The sequence below is a fragment of the Abramis brama genome (assembly GCF_963993115.1).
Source record: "Abramis brama genome assembly, chromosome: 3".
NCBI lineage: Eukaryota > Metazoa > Chordata > Actinopteri > Cypriniformes > Leuciscidae > Abramis > Abramis brama.
Window position 1 is genome coordinate 39948079 of NC_139965.1, and position 15885 is coordinate 39963963.

The 15885-nt window shown below is 37.7% G+C and overlaps 1 protein-coding gene across 7 annotated transcripts in view; it reads left to right on the forward strand.

Annotated features, from left to right (window-relative positions):
* The window catches only part of arhgap36 (Rho GTPase activating protein 36), a 36967-nt gene extending 21844 nt beyond the window's left edge, over window positions 1-15123 (forward strand). For 2 of the 7 annotated variants that reach the window (XM_084109461.1, XM_084109463.1), the window contains exons 4-13: window positions 4084-4364; window positions 7706-7904; window positions 9183-9238; window positions 9614-9764; window positions 10356-10504; window positions 11687-11863; window positions 12241-12329; window positions 13487-13683; window positions 14014-14321; window positions 14900-15123. In XM_084109461.1, coding sequence (XP_083965587.1) covers window positions 4084-4364; window positions 7706-7904; window positions 9183-9238; window positions 9614-9764; window positions 10356-10504; window positions 11687-11863; window positions 12241-12329; window positions 13487-13683; window positions 14014-14321; window positions 14900-14968 — 1676 coding nt within the window. In that variant the 3' untranslated portion in view covers window positions 14969-15123. Of the gene's footprint in view, window positions 1-4083; window positions 4365-7705; window positions 7905-9182; window positions 9239-9613; window positions 9765-10355; window positions 10505-11686; window positions 11864-12240; window positions 12330-13483; window positions 13684-14013; window positions 14343-14899 lie in introns of all 7 variants that reach the window. The other 5 variants (XM_084109459.1, XM_084109462.1, XM_084109458.1 and 2 more) reach the window with 3 other exon arrangements.
* The last annotated feature ends 762 nt before the right edge of the window (window positions 15124-15885 follow it).

Here is a 15885-nt window from a genome sequence, read left to right on the forward strand (position 1 = left end):
ACTAGCGGCCAGTGGACCAGACTAACCTGACCCGCCACCAGATCTTTAAGCCTTGGGGGCAGAGATAGAAGAAAAGGGATTGTGAAGAGGGGAGGGGAGAAGAGAAGACAAGACAAGGCTGCTCTGCTTTTGTGTTACTTTGCCAGCCAAAACAGATCAGCTGTAAGCTCAGAGTAGTCCTTTTAGAGTGTTAAATATGCTATTTAAAAGTGCTTTACGTATACACGTTGTACCTCCACCTCGATATAAATAGCTTGGATGGGTTAAGTTCAATTACAGTTAAGCTGCTTTAGAAGAATATGTTAAATAAAGCTTTTTTCTTTTTTTTAATAATGCATGTGAGATCCTGCAGAAGTGGATTTGATTTTTAAAGTGCTAATACGTTAGCCTGACGTCGTCATACTCAGATTCTAGTCAGAATGTGAGTCTGATACTGCTCCATTGAGCTTTGATTATGGGGCGTGTTTCAACCGAACCAGGAAAGAAAATGCCTCTGCACTCAATTGGATAGACCTACAACCAATCAGAGCAACGGAGTAAGTGACGTATGTTTTTCATTCATGTTTCCGATCGACAAATGACTTGATCGCAGTTCTCTGTTCCTCTTTTAAAATCAATGCGCTGTCGATATCTTCTATAACAGACGCGATGGCGGAATCTACACATGATGTTTTATAAACAAAGTTCAGGAGGAGCACATTCAAATAATCAATCCAATCAACCGTCTAAGTTACGTCACTATTAGCATGAGAGTAAGCATATATTCACTCTGTCAACTCACCTTCCTTGACAGTTTCAGCATCCCTCCACTCACTCTCGGCTTGTTCTTCCACAGCCTGGAATACGGGGGGAGTACTTTGGGTTCGGGCCGAATACCGAGCCCGAGCCCGAGCCCGAGCCCTCTCCTCAGACAGCACGCCAAATATGCATTTATTCTATCTGACTTATTTGTAAGCGTGAACTCGTGAAATCTCAATTCTCCAGCGGCAGTCATTTGAATTCAACCCAAGCGCTCGTTGATGACGTGGATGATTACGTTACCGTTGCTCATCTGTCCATCATCGTATAAACCCCGCCCTGACAATTTGATTGGTCCAAACAATTTTTGTTCGGGCATAATAGCTCCTCAACGGATCGAGTCCAGACCATGGTCCAGACCGAACTTCCCGACCTAAAAATTTTGTGGGCGGGGCTAAATTCGGCTGGCATCCAGGCTACTAATACGTCTCATGTTTTAATTAGTTCAGCAATCAGTCAATCAAGTAAAATGTTTGAATGTCTGTCTAAAAGGCTTACCTACAGATGCGCAAAAAATGGACAAACTAGTAACAGTTGTTTTTAACATTGCAATTTCTGGTTAAAAAACAAGGTAATATTGCACATTTCTTTCTTCATAAGGGAAGAGTGCATTTAGATACCGATCATACTGAAGCTGAAGATATCTGAAACATTATAGCATTTATAAATACTTTCAAGTCATGTAAAAATCAAAATGTGATTTGTGGCAGATGGATCTTAAATGCAACTTTATTTTACATATGCAAATATGTTAATACTTAAAGCTTTATTTAACATATTAAATGTGCAGTTTTCTTTTAAATAGGCCAAAAATAAGCCACAGGGGACAATCAAATATTAACATATTTTTGTATTATTAAGGCAAGAGACTGCAAGTGAATGTAAAACTTTTAACTGATTGATATTGGTATACTTATTATTAATCACAGTAGCCTACATTAACAACTGTTTGGTGAAATATGCAAATAATGCATTTTCTTATGAAATATGCACTAATTTTCTTACATTTCCAGAACAGAAATCTGAACATTGGATAAAGCCAGGAAATAAAAATTACAGAAATAAAACTGGAATGTTTGGTGTAAGTGCGAGATTTCTGACTCGGTGCAGAAGAAAAAAACTCATTTTGAGAAAACTGTGTTTAAAGATATGTTTTGTAATTGAAATCTACAGACACAAATAGATAAAGTGTAATACAATCAAACACTTAAATGTGTGTATATATATATATATATATATATATACAGTGAGGAAAATAAGTATTTGAACACCCTGCTATTTTGCAAGTTCTCCCACTTGGAAATCATGGAGGGGTCTGAAATTGTCATCGTAGGTGCATGTCCACTGTGAGAGACATAATCTAAAAAAAAAAATCCAGAAATCACAATGTATGATTTTTTAACTATTTATTTGTATGATACAGCTGCAAATAAGTATTTGAACACCTGTCTATCAGCTAGAATTCTGACCCTCAAAGACCTGTTAGTCTGCCTTTAAAATGTCCACCTCCACTCCATTTATTATCCTAAATTAGATGCACCTGTTTGAGGTCGTTAGCTGCATAACGACACCTGTCCACCCCATACAATCAGTAAGAATCCAACTACTAACATGGCCAAGACCAAAGAGCTGTCCAAAGACACTAGAGACAAAATTGTACACCTCCACAAGGCTGGAAAGGGCTACGGGGAAATTGCCAAGCAGCTTGGTGAAAAAAGGTCCACTGTTGGAGCAATCATTAGAAAATGGAAGAAGCTAAACATGACTGTCAATCTCCCTCGGACTGGGGCTCCATGCAAGATCTCACCTCGTGGGGTCTCAATGATCCTAAGAAAGGTGAGAAATCAGCGCAGAACTACACGGGAGGAGCTGGTCAATGACCTGAAAAGAGCTGGGACCACCGTTTCCAAGGTTACTGTTGGTAATACACTAAGACGTCATGGTTTGAAATCATGCATGGCACGGAAGGTTCCCCTGCTTAAACCAGCACATGTCAAGGCCCGTCTTAAGTTTGCCAATGACCATTTGGATGATCCAGAGGAGTCATGGGAGAAAGTCATGTGGTCAGATGAGACCAAAATAGAACTTTTTGGTCATAATTACACTAAACGTGTTTGGAGGAAGAAGAATGATGAGTACCATCCCAAGAACACCATCCCTACTGTGAAGCATGGGGGTGGTAGCATCATGCTTTGGGGGTGTTTTTCTGTTCATGGGACAGGGCGACTGCACTGTATTAAGGAGAGGATGACCGGGGCCATGTATTGCGAGATTTTGGGGAACAACCTCCTTCCCTCAGTTAGAGCATTGAAGATGGGTCGAGGCTGGGTCTTCCAACATGACAATGACCCGAAGCACACAGCCAGGATAACCAAGGAGTGGCTCTGTAAGAAGCATATCAAGGTTCTGGCGTGGCCTAGCCAGTCTCCAGACCTAAACCCAATAGAGAATCTTTGGAGGGAGCTCAAACTCCGTGTTTTTCAGCGACAGCCCAGAAACCTGACTGATCTAGAGAAGATCTGTGTGGAGGAGTGGGCCAAAATCCCTCCTGCAGTGTGTGCAAACCTGGTGAAAAACTACAGGAAACGTTTGATTGCAAACAAAGGCTACTGTACCAAATATTAACATTGATTTTCTCAGGTGTTCAAATACTTATTTGCAGCTGTATCATACAAATAAATAGTTAAAAAATCATACATTGTGATTTCTGGATTTTTTTTTTAGATTATGTCTCTCACAGTGGACATGCACCTACGATGACAATTTCAGACCCCTCCATGATTTCTAAGTGGGAGAACTTGCAAAATAGCAGGGTGTTCAAATACTTATTTTCCTCACTGTATATATATATATAGATAAGTTAAGTTATGGAAGCAAAATAGCCCCAAAATCTCAAAATTGGTTCTGCCTGTAGTGTCTAGTGTCAAATTGCAACACATTTCCTATTGGTGAATGGTAAAGTGTGTAAGCAAATACAAAATACTGCTGTTGAAGCACGGTAAAGTGTGTAAATGAACAGTAAATGAACAAGAAGAATAGACTGATTCATTGAGTCATTATTTACCAAGATAAAGAATGAGTATGGCATTTTTCACACACTCCCTTCCTGAAACGTAGTGTAAAAACTAGCATTGTCCTTTCAAAACATTTGACATGTTTCTTACATCTAAGAGAGTTAATTGATTTGGAAACTATGGAAACTTTAAAGCGTGCACTTAAATAAGGATGAATTAAAAGGTCCATAGGCCTACTGTTAAAATCATTTGTCTGTTGTCTCTCCCACAGAGTCTGCGGCCAAAGCATTCGGTATCCCTCTTGCCCAGGTAATTGCAAACGATCGGGCACACAAGCAGCGGCAGGATGCTCTGAAAGAGAGCCGACGGGACTGTCTGGACCTGGAGGCCAGTGTTCTTCACTTCCGGGCCGAGAAATCACAGCAAAATGGAAACCGGTCACTGGGCAATACAGCCTTTCCACCTGGTGCTGCCTCAACACCAGCATTGGAGGTCCACAGCAAACCTCCCACATCAGCGTTCATGGACAACACCTCACGCTCACACAGACGGGTAAGGGAAACAATGCGTGCATATTTCTTTAGAACTACTGTATACCAAACTTCCTCACGAGAAAGCTCATCAAAAGTCATGTTTCCTAAAAGCTGTGGTATGTACATTTAAAGGTCCCGTATTATGCCCCTTTTCACAAGATGTAAAATAAGTCTCTGATGTCCCCAGAGTGTGTATGTGAAGTTTCAGCTCAAAATACCCAACAGATCATTTTTTACAGCATGTTTAAATTGTCATTTTTTGGGGCTCAGAAAAACGCGCTGTTTTAGTGTGTGCCCTTTAAATGCAAATAAGCTGCTGCTGGACGACCCAGGGGGCGGAGCTTCATGAGCTCGCGCTCAGTCTCTCAGGACAATTTCATCTCACGGAATGATGATAATATCAGAAACTCTCAGTAATGGTGTTCATTTCGAGTCGGACAATAATGTCTACAGAGTCAGAGTGCTGTATAGAGATGAAACCGGTATAGTTTAGTAGTTTAATTACGGTTATTATAACGTATTTGTCATCTGCTTGTATGTATCCATTATTTATTAATAGCCTACAAGTCTGCTGTCTGAATGATGATCAAACATATACTGATGAGTTTAATAAAGTTTATTGTACATCACACAAAAGATGAAGTGTCAGTTTTACTTCAGAAAATCACCATAAGAGCTGAGTAAACACAGTAAGTTATAAGAAGTGCGCAAGTACATAAACGAATTTCGGTAGAGTTGAGGGAGCATTCCTGTGGGCGGAGGTTAGTCAAAAAACTGTTCTACTGACGTCATTAAAGAAGGAAGTAGAGGGATGTAGTCCAAACGGGCCGTTCGATGTAGGCGACTTCTGTTAAATAAAATATCTCGCTTGGCATTGAACTTTGAGCTTTATAATTTTACAGATATTATTTATACTCTAACAACAACATTACACACTAACTAAAGTTTGAAACATGGGATCACGAAGAACGGGACCTTTAAAGCTACACCACTGTATGTACGTTTGACCCTTTAGCTGTTGAAGCATAAAACTACAAGTTACTTGCAGAGGAACATTGTTTTGGTCATTATGTGAGTTGTGCTTCAGCTCCGCTATTCCGCGTTGATGAATCTGATGGACATAACGACTGCTATTCATATCAGACAAGGGTGGAAAGGAACTTGGCAAGTCAAATATGGGAAAATAGTAACTGGTATTGTTACCAAAAGACATTGTTTTGTGAAACTAGTCAATGCACGGCAAATGTGAGGCTATGGATGTTGATTCATGTTTTCTTACATGTACTGTCCATTCTCCTTTTTGCTTACTAACTCTTTTCGATTGGGTTCAGTTGTTGTGGCTTCAAGCGACTTCAACTGCATAGTAGTTGCCTTGCCTGACTTTCTTTCTTTGACATAAACAGGAATGGATGAATGATGAAAGTTTGCAGTTTCCCTGTCCCTATATAAATAATTATTATATACTGTAAAAAATATTTTTCGAAGTTTTATTGATTAAGAAAGATTTTTGGAGTGTGTTTTACAAGAAAATAGCCTACTATTTCAGTTTTTCTACTTTGTTGTTTAATTAATTGTGATACTTGCCATTTCTTTGTAATTTCTGTGTAGGGTTAGAAGATGGTTTTATGATGTACTCTTTTGAGCACTCGTTATTTAAATAGTTTTCATTTTGATAAACAAATAAATGTAGATTTAAGATGATTTGGGTCTTTTGATCTAGTAATCAGGAGCTGCTTATTAAAACACAATACACAGGTCATGTTGAACTTTTAACTCAAAAAACATCTGGAACTCTAATGAATGCATAACGTTAGGCCCGATAGCTATACGTGACAACATAACACAGTTAAGTCTGCGTTGTTGTTGCTGTGAGAGATTGTTGCTGACATCTCATACGTGAGCAAATAAGAGGAAAATACACTAATATAAATCATTTATCTACACAAAAAAAAATCAGGGCCAGTAGAAACTGCTTGATATCACTAACCTGGCATTCAAAGAATTCCCCGCGGTCATGTGCCGATATGGTACATCTAACAGATAAAATTCTGGCTGAGGCTTATAACCCAATCTGAGCAACTTGTTCATAAAAAAGCAAAAAAAGAGAGAATTCACTGTTCTCATTTACTCTGTCAAGAATAAAAGTTATTCAGAAATACAAAAAAGACAGAAATGCTTCATTAAATCATTTGTGAGGAATCAGATTTTCCTTGGTCTTTTGAGATACTGTAAAACGGACTGATATGTTCTATATCTAAAAAGTTATATAAACTTAATTCTCAGGAATTGTCATCAAATACTTTTTATATTTTATTTGATCATTTCAGTCTGATCTTGAGTTTATTCTGCACATTTCACTGAGTGATCATAAAGGCTTTAAAAAAGACTGAAGAATGGGACAGTTAAAACAATATTTGATGAAACCTAACATAAAAAAAATTAAATAAAATAAAATAATTGATGAGCTTTAAAACACTGACGCTGTCATTGAACCGAATTTAGTAAAGACACTATTGTCTTCTCTATAGCTGAAATTGAAGTTTCATAATTGATGAACTTTTACCCTGTTATTTTCCTGTTTATTACTGTGTAGCTGCTTTTCAACAATCTGTATTGTATAAAGCGCCATATAAATAAATGCGACAGACTTTACATAAAAAAATAATGTTATTGCCACTTTAATAAATAAAACAGTGTTAATTAGTTCAAGGTACAAGAGCACAGACAAGTAAAGTGTAGATTACGAATATTAATATGAGGAATACCACAAACATTATGGTATTCCTCATATCAATAATGGCTAAGATGTTTGTTATTACTGAGTCATGCAGCAGTCAGTGTGATTCAGGTTATTGTTTGATGCCGTATGCGAGATTTCCATACCTCTCTCTCTATGACTGGAGACAACATCTCTATGGGTGGCTACATATCAGCAGGAGGGAATGAGGTCTATGGCTGTGTCTTTGCCAAATCAAACTATTCATTCTGTCCACCCAAACATGGAGAGAGAAAGGAAAAAGAACAGATTACTGACATTCAGTCATCATTGTGTTGACATTTGAAAAGCTTTTATAAAATCTGTGTACCTTTCTTTCGTATACATAGCATAAATAGATTTATTGTGTTCATTTTTTTCTCTCTAACTGTCTTTGAGCTCCACTGATCAGTGTGAAAGTGTTTCAGGTGTTTACCTTTTTTTATAACCCATTGTAAATGGAACAGGCTTTCGCTCAAATTTATGTTGTCATTCTGACCTTCATCGTTTATGCCTTACGCACGCCATATACCTTAACCGTCATTCCTGTGACTATTGACTACTGACCTTAATGACTAACTATCTTTTATTTCTCTCTATATCAGGGAGGGATGTCTGTAGACTGCATCTCTGATCTGGTGGAGAGTCAGTCCAGACTACTGGAAGCTCTGCAGCTTTCTCACCCTAATGAGCTGGAGATGAAAAAGGCTGCTGGTCGAACACAGGCCAAACTCAGTCTCAACCCCATCTACAGACAAGTTCCCCGAGTGGTAGAGCGCTGCTGTAACCACATTCAGAATTACGGTGAGCTGCAAACACCATTACAGCACAACATGCCCAGTCGTTAAGTTTAAATTGGCACAGGAAGTTGAATTGAAAATTGAATTAGATTGGCAGGCAAAGAAATTTACTGAATTGCAATTGAAACTAGTTTGAAACAATAGGGAAATTTCATTAGGCTAAGACAACTTACATCATTCATTTGATTATGTCTATTCTTGCGTATAGTATTTTTCGCAATCTTTAACTGATTAAACATTTCTATATATTAAGTTAAATTAACATATCAATGTTAAAATGAACCCATCCATCAAAACAATTTCAATTTTAACATAGAGCACTGCGTAAAGTTATGGCAAGGTTCTTTTACAGTTATGTACAAATGTTCTTCCTGTAACATTAAGAGAATGTTCGTTCAATGTTATTTGGTCTTTAATGATGTTCTTAAAATTCCAACATGTATTAAATCGTTCATGGAACATTTTTTTCTGAAACATTTTAGTTGGACGTTCGTATAATGTTTTTTTAAATTTATTTTTTACTACTTGTTTGTTCCGAGAAAATTCAAAAGTAATGTTTTCATAATGTTTGCAAAATTACAAAGTGGAATGTTCCCATAACGTTCGTTAACAAAGATAAAATGCTTTTAATACATAAAAAAAAAAAATGGCGTTTTGAAAGTTCAGGGAACATTCAGATAAAACTTAATGGGAACGTTAGCAAAAAAGTTTTTAGACTATTTTGAATAAGCAAATTAGTTTGTTGTGGAAAATAAAGTGATATTCCACCATTAAAGTTAATTAATTAAAAATAATACAATGCACAAATTAAATACAAAATTCAATAGGTGGCATTTGAAACATTGTATTTTTAACATGTTCCTGGAAATACCCTGTACATTTTGTGTATGTTCATATGTTCATTATAATTATAATTTAGCCTTAATTCAAATTCAAGAATGATTTGATCTGATTTGAAGACCACTTTAAGAGGCATAAATGAAATGCTTATGAACGATCTGGGAATAGTTAGAAACGCCATGTTAGAAATACTGAATGTAAACCCAAGTTATTTTTGAGAATTTTGTTCTTTCCCTGAAACATAAGTGAACTAATTTGAGTACATCCTCAGGCTCATAACACACCCTTGGTTCAGGTTACAAATAGAAGGTCACCCAGATAAGACACCACTCAAAAACAGTAAAAAGATATCAAATCAGGAAGATGAAAGATGACCCCAGCACTTGTTTACTCTCTCTCTCTCTCTCTCTCTCTCTCTCTCTCTCTCTCTCTCTCTCTCCAGGATTACAAACTTTAGGGATTTTCCGTGTAGGCAGCTCCAAAAAAAGAGTCCGTCAAGTAAGTTTGTTATCTGCTCTCTAGAGCCAGTTAACGTCACTGCACCATACACAACATTTGTCTCTCGCATGTGGCATGCGCCCCCTGTCTTTCATATCTAGAAACACACTGCTGTCAGTATGACATTAACACACTGATTTATCTTTTTGTGCAACGACAGTCTCCTTAACAGTGAATGTTTTAAATACTGATCATAGTACAGACATGTACAGTGTCTTGTTTTCATAGCTGACCTCAGACTGACTGTGATTTGTGTGTGTGTGTATATTATGCTGTGTTTATACAGGAACCGGATACATGGGATGCTTGAGTCTTGTGTGTGGTGGCAGTTTGTTTGATGATGTTTTATCCCTCTGTATCCTTGTGCGTTTTCAGCTGCGCGAGGACTTTGACATGGGGATAGATGTCGTGTTAGACGAGGAACACAGCGTTCATGACGTGGCTGCATTACTGAAGGAGTTTCTGAGGGACATGCCTGACCCCCTGTTACCACGAGAACTCTACCGGGCCTTTCTGCACGCTAACCGTATGAGTATACTGTCGTGAAGACAGGCATTCACAAATTATTTAACATATATTATTATACAGGAATCAGCATACACAGCTTAATGGTGTAATTCCATAAATGTGACCCTGGATCACAAAACCAGTCATAAGTCGCACGGGTATATTTGTGGCAATAGGGTATATTTTTCTTTTATGCCAAAAATCATTAGGATATTAAGTAAAGATCATGCTTCGTGAAGATATTTTGTAAATTTCCTACCGTAAATATAGAAACATTTATTTTTGTGAGTGAATGCAGCACAATCGCGAACATAAATGGACAACTTTAAAGGCGATTTTTCTCAACGTTTCGATTTTTTTGCACCCTCAGATTCCAGATGTTCAAAAAGTTGTATCTCGGCCAAATATGGTTCTATCCTAACAAACCATACGTCAATGGAAAGTGTATTTATTCAGCTTATTCGTGATGTTTAAATCTCAATTTAAAAAAATTGACCCATGTGACTGGTTTTGTGGTCCAGGGTCACAAATATCCATCACACTTCTCATTATTGTATTAGCTGTTATGACTTATGCTCACCTTACGAGATGTTTTGTGTTTGTCTCACAGAGTTGAGAGGGGCAGATCAGTTGACATACCTGCAGCAGTTGTTGTACTTGTTGCCACCCTGTAATTGTGACACTCTGCTGAGGCTCCTGACGCTTCTTCATACAGTACAGGAGAACGCAAAAAGCTCCACTGGACCCAACCAGCAGGAGGTATGGTATAGTTGTCCATTTATGGTACAGATGTTTTTACCAGGGAAAATTTATTGTGTAATTTTTTTATTATGTAATAACAAGGGATGTTTCAGTTAAGTGTGGTATGAGTGGCAATGTCATAGCTGGACATTGTTTTTAAATATTTAAACTAAATTTCGTTTTTCTGATAGCTATGTGCCTAAAGAACCATTGCAATTCACGGATTACATTTATATACATACTGTATACATACTGTATACATATACATACTGTACATACATACAGTAGACAGACAGACAGACACACACACACACACGTTGGGTTTCCATGTTTTATAGGGACTTTCCATAAACATAGTTTTTTTTATATACTGTACAAACTGTATATTCTATCCCCTACCCCTAAACCTACTCATCACAAAAAGCATTTTTACATTTTCATAAAACATCACTTAGTATGATTTATACGTTTTTTTTCTCATGGGGACCAAAACATTTCCCCAAGAGGATTTTGGATATTGCCATCTTTGTGGGGGTTATTATTTTTCTGCCATCCTTTTTGTTGTTATTATTATTATTATTATTATTATTATTAAAATAATTCCTTAATTTCCATTACATACTTGATGCATGTTGGTTCTAATTGTGGTTCTCTTTTCTCTGTCATCTGCTTTTTTTGCATCAGCATGTTTGTATGTGTGGAATCTTTATTAAAAACAAATATTTCCAGAAATACCTTGCAAAGTTGTTTAAACACACATTCCGCATTAGTTTATAGTATTGCATTAGGGTTTTGCCTATTTGTGACAGCAAAACCTTTAGCAGTGCATTCTGAACTACTGAAATTCATAAACTGGACACACACTCAAAAAGTCTCAAGGGTCTGGTATATTCACCTTATATCTTTGAGCTGGAGCTGGATATGAAGGGAATACACTGCTGCCCCTTATATACATCCACTGACATATAGATGCAAAATAAATAATTAAAATGTATAAATCCCCTCAGCAGGATTGGAACCAAGCCCCTTGTGTAAACCAACAAACCATTGTCCTGTAACTGACAGTGCCAGATTTAATAATGCCAGTACCCAATAAATTATATGACACCCCCACCAGAAATGACTGTCACTGTTGGTCGAATCAAATTTTTAAAATCAAATCGAGGTTCTGACCTGTTTTTAAATTGGTGTTGTGATTAGATCTCAGGTAACAAGATGACGGCAGCAAACCTGGCGGTGATCTTTGGGCCCAATCTCCTGCAGAAAGAGAGAGGATCAGAGAGAGAGCTCAGCCCTCAAGCTCTGGGCATAGAGGACAGCACAGCCATCATCTCCGTCACCCTAATGCTCCTCCAGAACCACCAACACCTCTTCATGGTGAGAGACAGAGATGAGTGGAGGTGTGGAATGATAAGAGAGAACAGAGGGAATACTATTAGGTCACTCAAAACAAGAAAATGTTGTTCCAAACTCACATGGCTTACTTTCTTCTGTGGAACGCAAAAGGATACATGCAATGGAGACTGAAGCTTTAACATTTCAAAAGGCCACCAGAATTTCTCCTATTGTGTTTCATGGAAGAAAGCCATAAGTGCAAATGATAAAATAATGTTTCAGATGTTTTTCTGGGAGAACAGAACAATGGATAATATCGTAGGCCTAGATATGATACGATATCTTTTTGCATGCACAGAGCTTGAAAGATGACTTTGTTGAATTATTTCTCGAGTGTGTGTTCTTTATTTCATGCACAGGTGTCTGCTGAGCTGCAGCAGGAGGTGCTCATGAGCCTCATTCAGACGGACCCTGACGTCATTGACTATCTGCTGCGCAGGAAACTCAGGTCAGCTTTCTGACTGATTATAGATCTAATAGAAGAATGATATATAATGAATATGGGATTTTATTAGAGCAATAGTCTGGGCTCTAGAAGTAAAAACTCATACATTTTTAACAATAACCTTTAAAGGGATATTTCGCCCAAAAATGAAAATGATTCCATAATTTACTCACCCTCAAGCCATCCTAGTTGTATATGACATTCTTCTTTCAGCCAGACACAATCGGAGTTATATTAAAAAATATCCTGGTTATTCCAAGCTTTACAATGGGAGTGAATAGTAATTAAGTTTTTGAAAATCTAAAAATGCGCATCCATCATAACAGTAATCTATACGGCTCCAGGAGGTTAATAAAAGCCTTCTGAAGAGAAGCGATGCGTTTTTGTAAGAAAAATATCCATATGTATAACTATATAAACTATAATCACTGGTTTCCGTCGGCGAGTCTAGTTCCGGCGAATAGAGCAAAACTAAACACCGCTCACGAATTAGAAGTCTAAAACAAGACTTTTTAAGTGATTAAAAAATAAACCGCATCTAAAACGCATCACTTCACATAAGAAGGCCTTTATTAACCCCCTGGAGCCTGGATTTTTTAATATAACTCTGTGTCTGGCTGAAAGAAGAATGTCATATACACCTAGGATGGTTTGAGGGCGAGTAAATTATGGGATAATTTTCATTTTTGGGTGAACTAACCCTTCAAATCCCTACAAATCTACTGCGAGCAAAAAGGTTTTTAATAGTATATGCTTTTGTTGAAGCCGTCAGCCCGCATTATTTTTACTTGTGGAATTCCTGGTAAAATGATTCTACAAATAAATTTCCACCAATCAGAGAATCGCGACAAGCAAATTGCTACAAAACAACTTTTTAGCACCCGCCCACTGACGAATGATGTACTCTGCTTGTTAAATCGTGGCGTATTTAATACTGTTTCTACGCCATGTGAGAAAACAACAGCCGTTAATGAGATCAGTGTTGTACTTAGTTGTACCCTTGTCTTTTTGTCAGATTTTCAAATACTTTTTTGCTTCAAATCAAAGTTTGTAATGTTGTGATTTATTGTTTACATGGTTAATAAGTTAAAAACTACTAGACTGTATTTTTTCCTCACTCTTAACACCAAGTCTAAAACATCTCTCCTTTGTGACAGCAGTAGTAGCAGCCTTACAATAGAGACGGACTCTGGTGGACGGAGGGACACACAGACGTCTCTGGACTCTGTGGGTCAGTCCAGTGATGACCTGTTATCCCTGGAGCCACTGAGTCCTCTTTATCCAGAGACATCTGCGATAGGAAGTCTGAGCAGTGAGGTCTTCTTCAATGTTCTTCATCTTAACACTAACAGGAAACGTGAGTAGTGCCGAGTTCTTCTCAATGAGGCAGTTGTTAGGCTAGTAATATCTACTTCCTACTTTTGGGATTCTGTTTTCTCCCTCAATTTTAATTATGGAATTATCTACACTACCATTCAAATGTTGGGATAAGTAGGGAGTCAGTAGAAGCGGTAATATTGTGAAATATTGATAATATAATGATATATGATCAATTATTGCATTCTTTGCTGAATAAAAGTATTATTCATTAATATCTTCCAAACATTTGAATGGTAGTGTGCTTTCCCATGTGTAAATGAATGCAAGCAAATATTGTATGGATATTCTTTTATGCTTTGTATAACAGGCTCCTCTGAGGTTCCACCCAAGTCCATCGTTAAAATGAGGCAGTTTCATTCCCACCACAACCTGCTGAGTCTGACCCAGTCTTCCGCCAATGTCCAGAGTGATGAGCTCCAGGAGCAGAGGCAAGGCGTTTCAAGACAGACCTGCTCAGAGGAGCGCCTTCATTTCAGTCTGGGGCGACAGGACAGTGGCTCGCAACCACAGAGTCCTAGAGAGAGGGGCATCTGGGTTCGACAGAGCTCCAACGCCTCCACGGCGTCAGAGGACAGCAAGCCGCCAAGCAACTTCTGGGACTTTTTCACCGGCAAGGTGTCAGGCTCAGAGACTATAGTATGACCCATAGATGAACAAATGTAGTGTGGGTGTTGTGTGTGTGTGTGTGTGTGTGTGGGGACCGCTACAATTGTAGAGAGATAACTGGCAGTAGATACACACACAGATATAATCTATCTGTGGACACTATACTGTATATATAATATAATCTTAACTAACCCCACTCTTCTAGAAAAAGAGCATGTTAGATTATCAAAAGAATTATTATAAACCTGTCAGAACTGCATATATAGCATAGGCTGTACTTAACCTTTTCTAAATAGAAAGCAGCTTTTATATACATGAATCCTCAACACGCACTCAGCAGGAACCGAAAATTTCAAAATAGTCAAAGGCTGACATCTCGTATTATATTTGTTTACATTAGCATTAACGCTTTCTGAAGTCCTTTTCTGATGTATTGGCAGCTGACTGAGGCTTGGTCTTCACTATTATGGAAGCTTTTACATATATCAACAACATTTCCTTTTTTTAAATAAAGTGTATATAGTACATTTGGTAGCTTTGAATTCTTTTAATCTGTACGCTTAAATGTTGTACATGTTGCTTTTCAGATACCTGTTGTCAGGAGAAGCCCTTCGCTGCAAAACTTCAACGACCATTCACAGTCTCAGAAAAATTAGCTGGAGTGGAAGACTTTCTTTGAAGGATGGGATATTTTTGATAACTTTTTACCTTTTGGAGAACATGCTCTGAACTCATGGCATCACTGAACCACAAGGGGGTGATATTTACTGGTGTCAACATTACATTGACATTAAACTTGCATTTGACTAGATCCTGTCCAAATATCTGAAATGATCTCTATTAATGCTGGACTCACTGTCGTTTTGGATTAAAGGCAGGATTTCCTCCAATAAGGGTGAAACTGTTCAGAGTGAGCATCTTGCTTAAATGCAAGACTGATCAAGAAATGCACATTAACTGAAAGGGCAAAATATCTAATACTATACTGAGTTGGAGCCAGGTCATCTTTGCACACATAGATCAAGGTAGTTTCTCAACTCCTTATTTACTATAAATCATTTTTAAAATACTTTTAAAATTATGTATTATCAAGGTGCTGTACTGAGTGCTCGACTCTTGCATTGCCAATACAAGATCTTGACCAAAAACGTATGCACCTCTTGATGGAAATAACATCACAACATTTATTTCCATCAAGAGGTGCATCATTTTTTGCTCAAGATCTTTGACAATACAAGAGCCAAGCACTCTATAAGTCTACTCCAGCACATCCCAAAGACTTTCAATGAATTTAAGGTCTGGCCTCAGAGGTGCTAATTCATGTGTGAAAATGATTCTTGAATTCATGCTCCCTCCCAACCATTCTTTCACAATTTGAGCATGATGAATCTTGACAATTGTCATCCTGGAATATGGCCATATATGTGTCTCTCACATGGTTGTTTAAGAAATGAAAAGCTACTGTTGCCAAACATATAACATGCTAGAAACATTAGTGTAATAGTAATCAGTGAGGCAATAGTAATCAGTTTTACTATTACTACAGTAATCAGTGAGCGGAAATCAAGCCTGT